We start from the raw sequence: 17,968 nt of genomic DNA on the forward strand, positions 1-17,968 counted from the left end.
CCGAGGGGACTCCTGGATTTGTACCCCACTGCTGGTCTATTGTGCTGTAATTATCGCAGTCAGAGAGACGCATCTGCTATTATCAGCCCACTATGAACCTCCTCTGCTCTGATTGCTGACTTGTTTCTGGCGATGCTATTATAATACGATGACACCAGCAATCACTGCAGTGTGTATATGTGTTATGTTATGAGATTGTATTCCTTCAGATGATTTTATTCATCCACCATAGCCGTGCTTCGTTAAGAGGCCGTGATGGAAATATTTTTCTCAGTGATATATTTGAGCGATGATTTGATGACTTGATTGTGAAGAGTGCAATACTGGCTCCTGAGTTTCAATAACAGTATGTCACCCCCCCATCCCTCTCTTTCCTTGGCTCAGATTTTGTTTGCCTCAGCACATTTTATATCCGGCAAGTTGCTGCTGATATATTGAGCCAAAGTGCATATAAAAAGCATATAAAACAACTAGTTTTCAAGCTCATCATTATGGATGTGTAGTTCAAACAAAGGCTTTAAGTGCTGGTGTTTTTTCAGAGGTGGCAATATCAATGGATGTATAATTGCTAATTGATAATTTCACTAAAAGCTGAAAGACATAAGAAAACAAACAAAAAACCCAACCAAATAAAAAAATAATAAATTACTGAATGGGATGATACATGAGATGTTACCGGTTGTGATTTCTTTATGCTTTCCTTAAGCAAACTTTGACCCATACAGTAAATTGTGAGCCAATAGAAACCAAATGTGCAGATCTCTGGTCTCTTGAGAGAGAAAAAAATTGGTGCAGTTTATTGCAGTCACACAGCAATTTTTTTTTGCCTCACTGTTGTTGGCACACATATTGGAAATATAATTAGCTGTCTCATCCACAGACCGAAATTTGTGGTAAGCCTAATGCCCCCATCCATCCCCCCACCAGCTTTGCATATTAGGATTTTCTTGTAAGCCGTGTATCTTTGGGTCATTCCGGTTGACCTAGTGGTCCAATCAATTTTCCCAATTCTCCATTTCATTTAATTAACTGCTCCAGATTTGTATCATATCATTCCCAAGAAAAAATTTAAAAATTTTTAGAAACATTTTCAGTTTGTATTTGCTCCAATGGATGTTCTTGCGATGTTCAGTCCCTCTAACACAAAGAAGTCTCATTGTCTTTACAGTGGCAGAGCCTTAATGAGAGCGAGCGGCTCCACACGGGCCGCAGGATCCTCCCACTCTCCTGGCCACACCTCCGCGTCAGGCCCTTTATCAATATTCATGAAGCAGGCATGTGCACAGGTTGTTTGAGCGAAGGGGGAGTGTCTGTGTATGTGACCAGGAGCCACAGCGTGCGAGTGAGAAAGCGTGAGTGTGTGTGTATGTGTGGGGTAGTGACGGAGAAGGGGGGGGAGTCGAGTAGGAGACTGACATCGCTACGGCTGTTCCTGCTACTACTACTGCTGCTGCTGCTGTGATCGCATCATACACACACACACACACACTCTCACACATAGACACAGACAGACACACCACGCTGGTGTGCTTGTGCAATGCGCTGCTGACCGGAGCTCTCTGTGCACAGTGTGTGTGTGTGGTAGAAGTGCTCAGGGCAGACTGATGAGAGACGGTGTGCGTTCCTGGAGGGTGACCCCCCTACTGATTCTGGGGAGAGAGAGAGAGCTCCTGCGAACGTGTGACGGCGAGGATGGGCTGCAATCTGTGCTCGCTGCAGAAGAGAGAGGAGCATTACAAACTGCTTTATGAAATCTCGCAGGTAGGATGGAGAGAGAGAGAGAGAGAGAGAGAGAGAGAGAGAGCACTGCTACACCAGTTTGCATATATGTATACTGTGTGTGTGTGTGTGTGTGAGAGAGAGAGAGAGAGAGAGAGAGAGAGAGAGAGAGAGAGACTTTTGTACAATACAGAAATTTTGCCACCTGAATTTCCATTCCAGGATTAAAAAGCACTGCCAAAGGAAGAGGGTTATATTTGGTACAGCTCTGTTCCATGTAAGGAAGGAAATAATAGCAAAAATATAAGAGGAAAATATGAGGGAGAAGTGTGAGAGTGTGTGAGTGTGTGTATGCCTTCTCTGTTAGAGAGGAAGTGTGATAATTTGTTCTTGCCAAGGAAAAGGTCCCTGGTGAGATAGCAGAGATCGTATCCAAACACCTGTGCTGAACCAACACATGCATGGAAGAGACCCAATTCTTCTGACAGTTTGGGGTTAGTGCGTCCATATGAGCAATTCTTGTATGATTTTTTTTCTAGCTCGACTTTGGAATATGTGCTCTGGTTTCGGAATCAGTGGTACACATTTTCTCGTTTTGGTACATCGACTGAATATATTGCAGTGCCCATTTTTTTCTTGTCCTGAATTGCTGAAGTTTATATACAGTATATGTCAAATATTCTACAGTGTGGAACAGAAAGACTGATTTTAGGTGTTTTATTCCTTTTCTTTCGAGTATGTGAGTATGCGTTCTCATTCTATGACCAACAAGGATCATTACAGAGTTTCCACCGACAGTGTTTATACTACAGTGTTAATGTCACAATGTTGGTTTTCAAAGTGTTTCTACTGCATCTTACAATCTAAATTGACTGACCATCTATCCATCCATCCATCCATTCATCCATCCATCCATCCCTCCATCCATCCATCCCTCCATCCATCCATCAATTCATCCATCCATCCATCCCTCCATTCATCCATCCATCCATCCATCTATCCATCCATCCATCCATCCATTTATCCATCCATCCATCCATCTATCCATCCCTGCATCCATCCATCCATCCCAACTGCATTCAGTTTGCTATGATTACAGACTCATGAGCACTACTTTTCAAAAAGCTGTTTCACTTTTGTACACAAAGGCATATCAGCATGGGTAATTGCCATCGTACTCCAATTGATTTGGGTTTCGGCAAAGGGCTGCGAGTTGTTTTAAAGCCGGAAAACACTGATCCCTTAGAGGAGATTGTGTGTCATTTTGTAGCTCACATTTCAGCAGTGGAAAGTTTCACAGATGTCATGTGGCTAGAGGTGGACACTAGAATTGACTGAAGCAAATATTTGCAACACTTAACAAATAAGCTTTTTTTAAATAGTGAAACACTGGATTAGAAACTATTTTCTCCACTGTTATCTTCTTCCTTCCTGTTTTATATTAGTAACATAAATCAGACATAGTGCTGGGCTTGTCTTTCCAACCGGGTCAGCCTCAGACAACAAAGCTTCCTCTTATGTGGGAGCTGAATTTAGTTTATACTCAAGGCAGTGTGTTGTGTCCTGGTGCAGGAGGTGTGTGTTGACCAAGGAGTGTTAGATGAGGATGAGTCTGATCCATGCACAAGTAGAGCCTCATGCTCTGCAGGGGACTGCTGCCACATCAGCACCTGGCATCTTATCACAGAGAGAGAGAGAGAGAGAGAGAGAGAGAGAGAGAGAGAGAGAGAGAGAGAGAGAGAGAGAGAGAGAGAGAGAGAGAGAGAGAGAGAGAGTCAGTGAATAGTGAGGTGTTGATGAATATTACAGCGAAAATGAAATGCAGTGAATTAAAATACTGTACTGTTTCCAGCGTATGATTAAACAAGCATTACAAGTGGTGGTAATAAAAATTTATATTGCCTGGAGTCTTTTTTCCACTTGAAATAAAAATCTTCTGTACATTGAACGGCTTTAACAAATAAGCAGTTTAGTTTTGGATTCGTTTCAGTCGTTGGATTGTTGTTGTGTGTGTGTGTGTGTGTGTGTGTGTGTGTGTGTGTGTGTGTGTGTGTGTGTGTGTGTGTGTGTGTAGTTGACCATATGACCAGCCAGTAATAGTCATCAGTAATATGATAACCTTGCAAATCATGCAGTGTTTTTCAAGGATTGGAAAGGCTCCATGCTAAACTGTGTTAGTGTGATTATGAGCTCTGCCAGTGGATTGTCCATTGCTCTCTCTCTCTCTCTCTCTCTCTCTCTCTCTCTCTCTCTCTCTCTCTCTCTCTCTCTCTCTCTCTCTTTGTTGTCCCATCAGCAAATTGTTGGTGTGTTATGTTGTTCTGACATCGACTACCTGGCCTTTACTCAATACACCAGCTTTTCCTTTCTTTATGTCTCTCTCTCGCTCTCTCTCTATTCTCTCTCTCTCTCTCTCTCTCTCTCTCTCTCTCTCTCTCTCTCTCTCTTTCTTCCTTTCTCACCCTCTGTCTCATAAACACACTAGACACACAGTGGATATTGCAGTATATGTAATAATTAGTAAAAAATATTACTAATATACCCTAAATTGAGATTCATATGGCCTACACTATGGACTAGATCCCACCTCCCTCTCAAAATAGTATAGCTGATATACACTATTTGTTTTGGAAGCTTCTGTTGTTCGTAATTTTCAACACCCAACACTAGTTGTTAAAGGATTTGTTTTTATTTTTATTATTATTCTGTGTCCCTGTCTTCCCATTGTACTTGTCATGCATTTACATCTGGCAGAACACTTCACATGAGAGTGTCGCTCAGCATCTGGAAGGAGTAAAAACTCACTGGTGTGTGTCTGTTTTGGCCTAATTAGAGAGACTCGGAGATGAGAAACTGACACACACTGCTGAGCATAATATGGTCGGGTTCTGAATTGTTAGGGGTTTTTTTTGTCTGGTTATCACGTTCATTAAATATTCCTTTGTGTGTGTTTTGAGCTTGAGCTGTTTTTCGGATTTTACCATACGGCCTGGGATGTGTTTTTTTCAAGAGACAGTTTCGCTCACGCACACTTGTGTGTAATGTCAGAAAAGTCTGTTGGTGAGTGCCCCCTGTAGGATCACTGGATGCAGTGACACAATCTGTAATAATAAGCTCAGATAGACAAGGTAAAAAGAAGAGCGGCAAATTCTTCTGGGCATGCCTTTCCTATCATGTGGAAAAGGACAGGTGTGAAAACAGGTGAAAGGACGTGTGTTCTGATAAATGGATTTTATCACTGGTGGGGAATGTTCTGCTTGGGTCACCCCCACCATGTGTGTGTGTATGAGATCATATATGTGTAAAGAATGGCCCGAGGCCTCTGCACCCTTCTCAACACTGGTCACCCCTCATGACGTCCAGGTGCTATCTCTTGCCTCTGTGCTACAAATGTTCCCATCCATCTTCTTGTCCTATTACATTTTTTTCTGAGTGATGGTCCTGTGCCATTAAAATTGATAGGAAAGAACAAAGGAGGAGGTAAAAAAAAAAGCGAAGAATGCCTGACTTGATTGATCTCTTGTCTCCAGCTGTGAGATTACAGTGAAGTATTATATATAAGGTAGAGATACAGAAAAAGAGAGAGAGAGAGAGAAAGAGAGAGAGAGAGAGAGTGAGAGAGAGACTTGCACTTGATCACAGAAAACAGATATCATTCCATTTTACTTTAAATAAAATGTTGAATGTGTCCTCTTGATATCTTATTGATGCTTCTTTCATAAAAGAAAAATAAGCATATAAGAAGAGGCAGAAATATTTGCCTAAACCCACTTCTCTCTCTCTCTCTCTCTCTCTCTCTCTCTCTCTCTCTCTCTCTCTCTCCACCTCATACATCTCATCCACTGCAGTGCCTTATATAATCAGGATTTCTTTTTTAATATAGCCAGTGTGATATTCAGACTGACTTCCAGAGTACTCTATTTGCAGTAGCCTGTATGATTCATCAAACCTTCAGAGCACTAGCTTTCAGTCTTGCGTCCTCACCAAATATATTTCTAGTTGATGTAGTTTAAATCATGAGTTAAATGTCAGTCTTTTCATAAGATATGAGCACATTCATTGAAGATGGAAAATGTTTAGTGCAGCCCCTCTCTATATCGCATTCATAACAGTTCTTAAAGATTCAATATAGAACCAGGAGATGTTTAAAGAAAGCTATAAAGACAGACAAAGAACTAAGAAAGAATACAGACATATTTTTTGCATTTATCTTGTTTTGAAGTGAACCAGTAAAGGACAAATGTTTTATTTGGGTTATTATAAAAGATGTGAACCCTCTACTTAAATTTTGTTCTCAGTTAAATGGATTAAATCAATTTAGGGGAGATTTTATTGTTCATATACAATGAACATAGACATGTGTTAAAAAGACTTTTAAACTGTAAGTGCAAATAGCCTAAATTGTTTGATTGACTTGTACATGTTATTTTAAAAGTTTCTAAGTAGTAATTAATAACTGTGTTATTCATTTTTTAATTAAAGATGCACTTCCAAGACCTGTAAAGGAAAAAGACTAATAAGAAGTGTCCAAAGAAAAGAAAATTCCAAAATTACTGATCATTCAAGGAGCTTGCACATACCCACAATTTGGGATGGATGGATGGATGGATGGATGGGTGAATGGATGGATGGATGGATGGATGGTCAGTCAATTTACATTGTAAGATGCAGTAGATATGCTTTGAGAACTAACACTGTGACATTAACGAGTCAAGAGATTCAGTTAATATTTACATCAATCACCAGACTGTGGAAAAATGTATGTCAGCATATTCAACCGTGGCAGGTTGTTGGTGCCAGATGGGCTGGTTTGTGGATTTCAGAATCTGCTGATCTTCTGGCACATCAGTCACTGGAGTTGACACAAAATAGTGTGAAAAGCAAAAACAAATAAACTTCTAATAAGTGGCAGTTCTGAGGGTTGAAATGCCTTGTTGATGAGAGATCTGAAGTGAATGGCCAAACTAGTATGAGTTTGGTAATTCAAATAACTGTACAACTCTGTTGAGCAAAAAAAAACATCTCAGAGCACACAACACATCAGACCTTGAGGCAGATGGGATAAACAGGTGGATATCCAGTCAGGGTTTGCTTTTGTCACCAAAGAACAGGAATCTGAAGCTACAGGAGGCAGGAGATCACTGAAACTGGGCAGCTAAATATTGGAAAAAGATCAGACGATTATATATATTCAAAAGGGACAAAAAAGTGAAAAGGACAGCACGGTGATAAACAACTTAACCAAAGGAAACAGATACAGTGTCATAAATAATTTACTATGGAAAAAAAAATGTAGCAAACACAAAGTGTAAAACTAGCCAGAGTTTACTGCAGGTGTGGGAACAGCTGTGTGTGGGTGTTAGGAAGTGAGAGAACATGGTATTAGTCTTAATTACCTGTTACTCCAAGTAAGATTTGATTGACTGTTTGTAAGAAGATTAACTTAGTTCCTTTTGTCAAAATTCTGCTTTTATGTGGTTAGGTGTTGTATTTCAACAAAGACTCGCCTGTCTAGTGGAGCAAGCACTGTACAGCTAGCAGGTATTGCGTAGGTGAACGCTCATAGCATGTGTGTGCGTGCAATTCCTGAATATCCTCTGTGCATTGGTCATTGGTTTTGTGTATTCCTTTGATTAATGCTTTTACAATGCACTTTATATTACCTAGTTCATATGATATTGACAGTGAATAGCCTTCGGCCTTTGAATATTATTTAGCTGCGATTTATCATTTATTGGAATTTTGTGTGTGTGTGTGTGTGTGTGTGTGTGTGTGTGTGTGTGTGTGTGTGTGTGTGTGTGTGTGTGTGTGTAATTCTGAGGTACAATCTGCCGACAACGTGCACTCTATAGCTGGATATAAAGTCAAGAAGCTTTATAAGTCACTTTTTGAAAATCTCATTCAGGAAGCAGGATGAGATAAGGATTTAAGAGAGAACTGTCGAATTGCCCTTTTGCGTTAGCACCTCTTACTTATCCCTGTAAGAGCAGCACTGACCTTTGCAGGCATGCACCAAATCCATGACATATCACTCTGAACTGTCTGTGGAAGAGCATCTGGTCAGAATATGTTTTCAGCTTTTCAGTATAATTGCATTCTAAAAAGAATTATCCTACCTAGAGCTTCCTACAGTACATGCATACAGTACATACATACCATGTCTTTGTTTTTTTTCGATGGAATAGAAATTCATAGAATAGTTGAGATTCTTTTTGAAATCTCGGCTGAAACTAACAGTGTAAGTAACGTTCATCATTAACGAATGTCAGTATTGGCAGTTTTGTCAACAGTTCTCAAATTATTGATCCAATATTTCCAAAACAGCTGCTAAGTGACAGCTGTTGTATTTTTTTAATGACAGTCAGACATTATGGTCAAAGGGCACATCAGCCTCCGTGGCTTTACAACGTCATCGTATTGTTCACCTTCTCTTTGGAGGGCTATAAATGAAATGTTGCACCATATTTTCTGTTTTTTACTGGCAGAGACACATTATTAAATTCAGTGGTGGGAAGCTGTAGCAACCCCTTTCTCATAAATGGCACTTTATGCATTTCAAAGCAGCAATCTCCCTCCTTTATGGCTAGGAGGAAATCATAGTGAAGGGATTGTTTGGGGTGTAATGAAGTGTCTGGCTCGCCGTGCTTGTGTTGGGGTGACAACATCCTCCGCAGCATTGGCCCTGGGCTTTGAACAGTGAATAAAACTGAAATCATACACCGTAGTCCAATGAAATCACATATGGGGCTGGCTGGTCAACTGGCAACAAACAAGAACTGCCGTCTGTCTGATTATTCTCATTTAGGCTGTGTAGGAGAGAGGGCTTGTGGCTGTGAGGTAAGAGGAGTGATTATTAAGATGTTAAGTGGTGAATTAGCTAGATATATGATGGCTTTTGTGGGTGGGGTTAAAGGTTGGGATTTGATTTATATAATTGTCTGTGTATTTGCCTTTCATGCCTTTTGTTTCAAATTTTTATATTTTACACTCCATGTATATGATCTTTAAATGGTTCTTGCTATGGTATAAAAGTATAATAGTGAGCCCACAAAAAGAGATATAGCTTTTTTATTTTTTCTTTCTCGTCTTTTTTCGTACTTAACGTCCAAAATCTGAAGCTTGCTTGTCACTGGTATTATGCTTTTTGAATGTAAGAAAAGGTCATCAGTATATAAATGCAAATGTAACAATATCTAAGTCAATAATAAAAGCAAACAGCTGTCTTCAGGTTTGATATGTTTGTCTTTTTAGAGCAAGGGGAACAAAATCCAGGCTTTTTATTGAAGTGTTATGACCTTGTTTCAAGTTCAGATGCAAGACCATTCTTCATAATAAACTCCCTTATTCTAAACACACATAGCCCTTGTGTCATGTAATATGAGGGAAGGGGATGCAAGTGCAAAAATTATTTGCAAAATAAGTGCACATTTACCCACAAAAATAATCACACACACATCACCAAATTAATAAAAAAAACAAAGACCAGAAAATGTGCACCAGGGAACAAGAGTACAATAAGCATGAAAATAAGCATTTATAAATAAGCATTCACTATAGACAGATGTCAGAGAGACAACATTGAGTCAATATGCAAGTGGTATTGAACAGACAATGAGAAAATGTACACAAGGCTCGGTGCAGTGGCTGATTGAAAGTGTGATTTTATGGCATACCTGTCACAATGTGGGTCTATAGAAGATTTATAACCGCTGTATAAAACATACAATGTTACTACTTTGAGTGAATATACTTCAGATATCTTTTAAACTAGTATTGCTTGTTATCAGCTCTATTTGTCAATAGCTGCACATTATGTGTTTTTTTTTTCCCCTGACATATCTCCAGTCCAATATCTGCTCTGACATTTCAAGAAATGTGCTAGATGTCAACGCTGAGCTGAACATTTGTCTGAGATAAGGAGGACTGCACAAGTCACCCTGCTCTTTCGCTCCAGGGATAAAGAGCAATCATGGGAGATGCTTTGCTTTGGTGAGGCTGGGCTCTGGGACACAGATTCCCTGATGAGAGGCTCATTCTGCATGTCAGCCTCCAGGTCAGTGGACATTCTCTGCAGCCCACCTGATAAGGCACAGGGGTGCAGACGGGGTTGATGGGAAGACAGAGGTTTGTACATAGCTGAGTTTTCGCAGCTAACCTGGACTAATTTGGACAGCAGGTGATAAAGAAAAGAATAAAGGGTAGTGTCATTCTTCTGCATGTGCAGCTTGAAGAGCTTTTTTTTTTTTTTTTACACATCAGAGTTCATACACAAGGGCTATTGTTAGTAAAACACTATTTTGTGTCTGATTTGTGTTCTACTTGTAACTGCTTAGGTAATATGTAAAAATTACATACACGTGAGAAAAATTTTGCTTTTATGCCCATACTACATTTTTGTTGGTTATTGGCTTTTGTCATAGCTGGGTCCTGTCAATTTGTGTTTAATATCGTTACACCTAATGACTTCACTCCTGTCAAATCACTCACAATTGATTTTTCTATCATTTTTAATGAGCTCACTGTGTATCGTTAGTTATGTCAGTTCATTTTTGACACATCTGTTACCTTTGGTGTGTGTGTACGTGTATGTTTGGAGGAAGTGCATTGTGGTATTACGATGCCACTCAGTAAAAAGGGAACTTAATGAGAAGTCATCACTCAAACCTGTGAGGATGTGATAGTGTGCCTGGAGCAGACTCGGAGATGCCTCCATCCACCCATAAAACCGAATAAGTGGATGGTAAATATGATAACAATTTAAGATGCAATCGTGATACATTATAAACTGTCTTATAAATTCCTGTAGTACCTGCTTTATGATGCAGCACTGACAATAAATATTTGCCTGAGCCAGTGTGTTAAAAAATCTTAAAAAAGGTTTACAATTGTAAAAGAAAAACAGTGTTTGTGTGTAAATTCGGTCGGATTTGCAACACAAGGTTCCACCGTTAACTGAATTGAATATTTCTGGAAAAAGGAAATGAGTGTTTCCTCAGCAGTGTATCTAACATGTAGTAATTCTAGGAAATTAATATGTATTGCTTTATACACCAGATTTTAAACTGGGCTACAAAGCCGGTAAAAGAAAAAAGAAAAAAAAGGAACTACTGTGTCTGCTTAAAGCTAGACATGCATAAAGTGCCTTTGACCATATTGTCTGTTTTGCGCACTGCAGGGATGTAGAGAAAAATGCCACCTAAGGGCACTGGAACTGCTGATTTGGAAACTGTGCTTTCCTTAAAGGCTGCTTTGGGACAGCTAAAGGGGATACATGGCACCAATCAGAGAAAGCAGAAGTGAGATGGAGATGGAGATCAGGGTTTTTTTTTTTTTTGCCTGCTTTCACCCACTGGAGCAAATGTTTATCGACTCTGGCAATGAGCCAGAAATACAAAAAGTGGGGGTAACCCACAGCTACAGGACTACAGGTCATTAGCCCACACTGGAAATCTCCCTACAGGTCTCTACAACCCGGTTCAGGGTCAGAAAAGCCCTTGTAGCAATGAAACATCCCATTGGAGCTGGTGCAAAGAACTCGGCTACCGTTGCCTGTTTACTTCGCACAGCCTCAAAAGAAAAGTCTTCCAGATTTGACATATTCAGAGACGCAGGAAAGTAGCCCCTCCTCACTTGTGTAAAATCTAAAAATAAAAAATGAGCGCTCTACCTGTGAAGTTTTCACTGATGGCAGCTCATGCATGAAATGAAATGAAAGTATCCACTCCCTAGCATCTGGCCATATACAGGAAATAGATTAAATGGCTTAGAGTCCCAGAACCATGACATGCATTAACTCCAGGGTCTATAAATACAAATGTAATTTCTTACTACAAACAGAAGCAAAATGAGCTCGATTCTGATTGGAAAGTCAACATTTATCTTTACCAATGTGGCATAACGTATTCTACATTCAGTGTCTTGGCAGTGAGTTTTGAACTGATACTGTCCACCATGTGGTATGCATCCCAGACTCTCTTAGCATGTTGTTCAGAGTTAAACTCAGCTTGTCTCCATCTGTCTTCGTATTGTATGCTTCAAATTGAGTGTTGGACATGCAATTTTTTTTAAACATTCAGGCCTCCATTGCAATATGGTTTATATCTGTTGTGGGTTTATTAATGGTCTTACCACTTGTGTCAAGCCAAGCGCTGTCCAGTTGAATTGTTGTCTGAAAGATCACACTTCAACAGACGCTTTGCTCCTGAACCAATTGGGCTTGCCTCATTATGAAACACAAGATGAATTTGGAACAGATGTACCTTCGCTCCACCATCATCCCCCCATCCAAATTCCCACCGCCCTCTTCTTTCCAATTGCGGAAGCCATTTGGTCTCATCCTGGTGCTTCTGTGGCTCCATGTGGTGCCGCCTTACACGCCAAGTGACGCTCTGATCTAACTGCATATAATCGCTCTGACTTCCTCTAAGGAACAAAGAAATCAGACTTCATTTCCTGGATGTGCTGATGGCTTTCCGATATTGACGTTGAAAGTCTGAGAGTCAAAGAGGAGACTTTTTTTTTACCTGATGCTGAGTTCAGTGTTCAGCATTAATGACAGGGCTTTCCCCATACGCTTGGCAGAGTCATCTAACAATTAAGCACCTGCTAGTGGTGCCGAGTGCCGGGGCAAGGTCAGCAGACGGATGTCCGCAGTGCAGCCTCTTAGACTGTCTGCTTGCTCACAGAGGGAAATGCTAAAGAAGACCTGGTTTGTACTTAATAGCTCAGTAGGTAATATGCAAATCCTACAAAAAAAGAGGATTTATTATGAAAATATGGATGGCAATCTGGCACGTGTGCAGAAATGATCAGTGTATTGCAGAGTGAGCCATGACATGCATCTACTGAGACCTGGATACAAGCTTAGTAGAGCAGATGGTTTGGTTGTAAATAGGCTTATATTGTGAATATAAAAACATTTAGATTTAGACTTTTATCATTTTCACTCGTTCTCCACTTTTGACTTAGCCGTGCTCACTGCTTCAGTCTGTCATTTAACGTTTGCTGTATACGTGCCTAACCTCATGCTCGACCCCTTGTTTACCCCTTGTGACCCCTTGTCTCCTCAGGAGCCATTCACAATCTTGCTGCTGTGCTAGGATTTACTGATTGTTAAATTGCTGCTTAAAGATAAATTCGATCATAACAATTCAGCACGAGCTGTGCATGAGTGCGTTTTAGTGTGAGATGCATTCATTAGTCAATCAGGCATGTGAATATGAGGAGGAAATTAAAGGGGGAGTTTTGGCTTATTGCAACCTGCTGTCTGGGAAAAAAAAAACGTGAATAAAGCAGTGAATCCTCTGAGAAACAATGCTTTATTAGAGCTATTAGTGTTCAAACTGCCAGCAGAATTGGACCGAGATCCCCCATAAGCACACACAAATACACACGTACATACACTGACCAGCCAGCTTGATCTCTTTATGCATTCAGTCAATGTATACATTCATGCTGCCCAATGTATCCATTGCAGGATTCACAGAAGTTGTGATTTAATCTAGTTATAATGACATATTTATAATTATAAACACCAGGCACAAAATAAGGACATGCCAAAAAACCCTGAAAGGTATTTTCACTAAAGTGTGTTTCCTGTAGAATCTGTATGTGGAAACTGTGTTTCCAGAAAATTATTATTCATTTCCTTAATAATCCTGAACGCTAGCTGTGATTGGAGTAGAACACATCTAAAACGAATTACATTAAGCCGAAAATGTTAAATTCACTAGCATACAGAGTGACTTACTTTTTTTTATCCTGATGATTCAAGTAATTGATTTAATTATCTAGCAGGGATTTGTAGCGTAAAAGCGCTATGAAATGAGTGCAAGTCTACAAATCTTTGAGGCAATGAGCTGCATTATGCAAAAAATGCAACTGTGCCTTCAGGGTCATCTTTTCTACTGAGAACTCCTTCAGCTGGAAAAGTGCCTGCTAAGCTACTCAACTTCAAGGTTACGTTGCCATGTTGAGATATGAGCTAAGTAAAACTAAATGTGCAGTAATATGTCTCAGGCCTTGTGTATATTTTGGAATTCGATGTTTACTTCTATATTTATTCATGTGATGTTCACAAATCAGCAAATCCTGAGTTATAGCTCTTGGCAAAACCTTATCTAGTCCTGTGTCTGAGCTTCCGTAATAGTTAAGCACAAAAACCCGACACTGACACAATCCTCAAAATTGAACTCAACCTTCCAATCGCAAACACTGAGCCTAATCTGCTGATCTACTCCTGCCCTCTGCTCAGGTGCAATACATCAGTAAGATATATTAGCAGTCTATTTCTCTTTCTGTCCTACCATTGTACTTGTTCAATGTCTCAGTTTGAATGATGGAACTGCAACAACGCTTGAGGTCCCGAAAGGGATGATGTGGCACCGAACGTGATGCCACTACTGACTCCATAGACTAGCAAATTATGGTATAAATAAGGCCAGCATTTATACTTAATATAACTTATTAGAAACAAAGTATTGCCATACTCTCATCAGCTTGTCAAACACATTTTCTTCTTGTTCTAGAAGTACTTATTTTACTGCTCAGACTTTTGAGGGTAAACTGCTGATGTAATATAGGGGTGTATTAATAATAATAAGAAGAATAAGTAGAAGAAGAAGAAGAAGGAAAATTTATTCTTCTGCTTCTTTATTTTCTCCTTCTTTAACCTTTTTCCTTTTTCTTCTTCTTGTGTGAACTGGCTATTAGTTGTTAGTATATGTGTCTGTATATGTGTGTGTGTGTGTGTGTGTGTGTGTGTGTGTGTGTGTGTGTGTGTGTGTGTGTGTTATAAGGTAAGGAAGGATTAATTTGCTGTGCCACTGTGGCCTGTCTGTAACCACAACTGCACAGTGGGTGTGAGATGAATGTGTAGAAAGTGTAATTATGTACAGGACAGAGTAGCCCTGATTCAGTCTTGCATAACACAACAGACATAACTGCTATAAATGAATTATGATTCATAACAGTACAAATTAATATGCTCAGGAAAATCGTTTAACGTAAAAATTTGGTTAAAAGTATATTCTTTTAAGTAACATCCTCATCATGGGTGAGTTAATCTGATGGCTGTGTGAGACAAATCATTACATATCAAGGCTGTGTGTCAAATTACATACCACATGTCTAATAGAACTGACACTATTCAATTTGTGTATTTGTGAACATGACCTACTGTAGGTCATGTACTGTATCAGGTCTGTATGAAGCTGATCTTTTTAAAGTAATTTTTTTTTTCATGTTTGTGTTATGCATCAGTCATGACCCATGTCTACATAATCTCTAAATAAAATGTTAGAGTATTTGTTCTGCTTGCCAATTACAGTTTTTCTTTTAGTTTAAATGCTACAGCTTTAAAAACTCACTTTTGAACTCTTCGGACTTTGAGATTTCTTTTTATAGACCAGCATACGAAGAGTACATCTTTTTCTGATTTAAGCGTCATCTAACTCTGAATACAGAAAAAGAAACTTTGTTCATTTGATGAACAGTTTAATACCAGAGCCAGAGAATAACTTGAAGTATAACTAGTCTGAAATGTTATAGTGCATTTATAAATATTTAATTTATAGATGAAATCAACAATTTTTTTAAATGAATGAATTTATTGGATCATTAGTATTTTTAATACCAGAAATGAAATGGTAGCTCAGTGGTTAAGGCTCTGGGTTACTGATTGGAAGGTTGGAGGTTCAATGCCTGGTATTGCTAAATTACCACTCTTTAAGCAGGGCCCTTAACCCTCATTGCTCCAGGGGTGCTGTATTATGGCTGACCCCAAATTCCTAATATCAATTGGATATGCAAAGAAAGAATTTCTTATAATGTACATGTGACAAGTAAAAATATGCACCTTTCCAATTCAATCAGCTAAGAAATATTACTACCGTACTTAAAAACAGGCCACATTATCATGGCACACTTTTTGGTATATTTTTTGTAAAGCTTTACTTTGTTCCTGCTTCTGCACACATTTTTGCATTTACATGTTATTAGGCAAGGGTCTTACCTGCATTCCAAGCCCTGATTCATTAAATACCTATCAGCCAAATTCAAAATAAAGGCCAGTATCCACGGGCTCTCTGGCTAACGCTTGAGTGTTGAATTTATTTTCCTTTTGCACAAGGCAGTCATTTTTATGCGGGAGCAACTAAAATATTTGGGTTTGAGTCTTCATTTTTAGTGATTGGAATCATTGAAAGGAAAGGGGCAATTTAACATATAAGGAAAAGTGAAGAAAATTTAATACATTGCAATAATTTACACTTTATCAAATAAATATTTTAAATATTTAATTCAATCAAATAGCTTCTAACATGGACTCTTCTATCCAAAACTGCATAAATAGTATCTTGACCCTCATAAATGTATTAAAAGCTCAGGTATTCATTTGATATGGCAAATCTAAATAAAAGAAACACAGTGTAAATGAATTTGACTTTATGGCATGGAAGAAAAATGGTGTCTCACAAACCATTCATTTGAGACCATGGGTTCATTTTCAGCCCATCAATCAATCTATAGTCACAGTAGGACAATATATTTCTTTTGGATAGGTTAGGAAAGGCAAATATAATTATAAATTTGGGTCACAATCCAGTGGGTATTAAACAAGATTTAACTCAGGACACTGTGTTTGCAAGGATTGTCATGTTGATCACAAAAACATTATTCTGAATTGTATTATCAATTCAACATTTTTTGGTTTAAATGAAACAACAGTGTGTGTGTATCATAACATGGACCAACTAAACTACAATGAAATTATTTGGCAACTTTTGGAATCTCACTCAATTATTTGTTGCAGTCCAAATTTACTCTATCATGAGAGAAATGCCTGGCCTCATGGTCTTCATATTTTTCCAAACACTGTGACAAAAGCACTTGTAGACAATATGCATTGTGTTCCTGGCACATTCAGCACGACTCCCTGGCACAGCGCTTTGTTAACCTCCAAGCCTCCATAACCTCTAATTTATCCGAGTGACAGGAGACAAAGATGTAGAATCAACTATTTTCCTGTCAGATTCTGTCTGAATGCTGCTACATTCCAGCTGTCTCCAACCCAGAAATTAAGATCTTAAAGGGAGTTTAAAATTGCGTGAGGGACACAGACAGACAGAGACAAAGACGCATGAATAATGAGTGCACAAAGCTCACTTTGCTTTTCCGAGTAGTCCTGGCTTTATAGCAGCATATAGAAAGACTGTTCATATATGCCGTGTGTGTGTGTGTGTGTGTGTGTGTGTGTGTGTGTGTGTGTGTGTGTGTGTGTGTGTTTTGTTTTTGATCCCTGCAGATTTATTCTGCTGTACATCTGTTAATAGACACTGAATTTTAAAAAATGGTGTGAACAGATTTCAGTTACGGATTGTGGATGATTTGGGAGGCAAATTAGGGATTACTTTGGTGATAGGCTTTTATAAATAACTGGATGATATTTTTATGAGATTCATGAAACCAAACAGGATTGTTTAGTAATCACTTGTTTGGAAGTTCAGATGATAGATTTGATTTACTAGAGCTTTTCCATTTCTTTAACAATGTCGTTGACGATGCCCCAAAACAGAAGCTGTCTTGAAGCCTAGCTGCTTATACTGTCTCATAAATCAGTGTCTTACAAGGAAGCACTTTGATATCTACAAAGGGACCTGTATGGAAACCTACTGAGATGAGTTTTGACAGCATTGCCATGTTGCCAGGTTACTGAAAATTTTTATATAATTAAATAGTGTTGTTGGGTATCTCAAAAAAAAAAATTCTAATTAAAAAAAAATGTATTGCTCAATTTCATGACTATGCTTTTTCCAACTTTTATTTAAGGGCAGCAAAAGTCTTTCAAGGAGGTATATCAGCATGTTCTAAGCAAATGTTCAATGTTCAATTCAGAACTCCTGTCTCAGGATAGATTCTAAATAGGCAGCAAGTTTATGTAACAGATACACCCAACATGTGCTGAACAAATAGTCAGTTTTTCATTTATTTGTAACTATATATTTTCTCTGCTCCTCTGTTTGTTTGTCTCCCCCACCTTGATTCTCTCAGTGTACACCTCCATGCACGTTACAGTACTCCCAATTATTTGCAAGTAAGCATCAAGGGCCACCAGCAGGGGTTCTGACTGACCCTTGGTGCCCTGCACGCTCATTACAGCACTGTGTGCTCTGACGGCCACCCCGTGACCCATGTTTGTGCTGTAATGAGAAGAGAACTAACCGGGCGAGAGACAGCCAGTCATATGAAGCAT

At 39.0% G+C, this 17,968-nt stretch overlaps 1 protein-coding gene across 2 annotated transcripts in view; it reads left to right on the forward strand.

Annotated features, from left to right (window-relative positions):
* Positions 1-1,340: 1,340 nt before the first annotated feature.
* pdzrn4 (PDZ domain containing ring finger 4) overlaps positions 1,341-17,968 on the forward strand; it is a 44,050-nt gene continuing 27,422 nt past the window's right edge. Inside the window, exon 1 of one of the 2 annotated variants that reach the window (XM_046860200.1) lies at positions 1,341-1,761. In XM_046860200.1, the coding sequence (XP_046716156.1) occupies positions 1,693-1,761 (69 nt within the window). In that variant the 5' untranslated portion in view covers positions 1,341-1,692. Of the gene's footprint in view, positions 1,762-9,717; positions 9,773-17,968 lie in introns of those variants that run through there. The other variant, XM_046860201.1, reaches the window with a different exon arrangement.

The sequence above is a fragment of the Silurus meridionalis genome, chromosome 10 (assembly GCF_014805685.1).
Source record: "Silurus meridionalis isolate SWU-2019-XX chromosome 10, ASM1480568v1, whole genome shotgun sequence".
Taxonomy (NCBI): Eukaryota; Metazoa; Chordata; class Actinopteri; order Siluriformes; family Siluridae; genus Silurus; species Silurus meridionalis.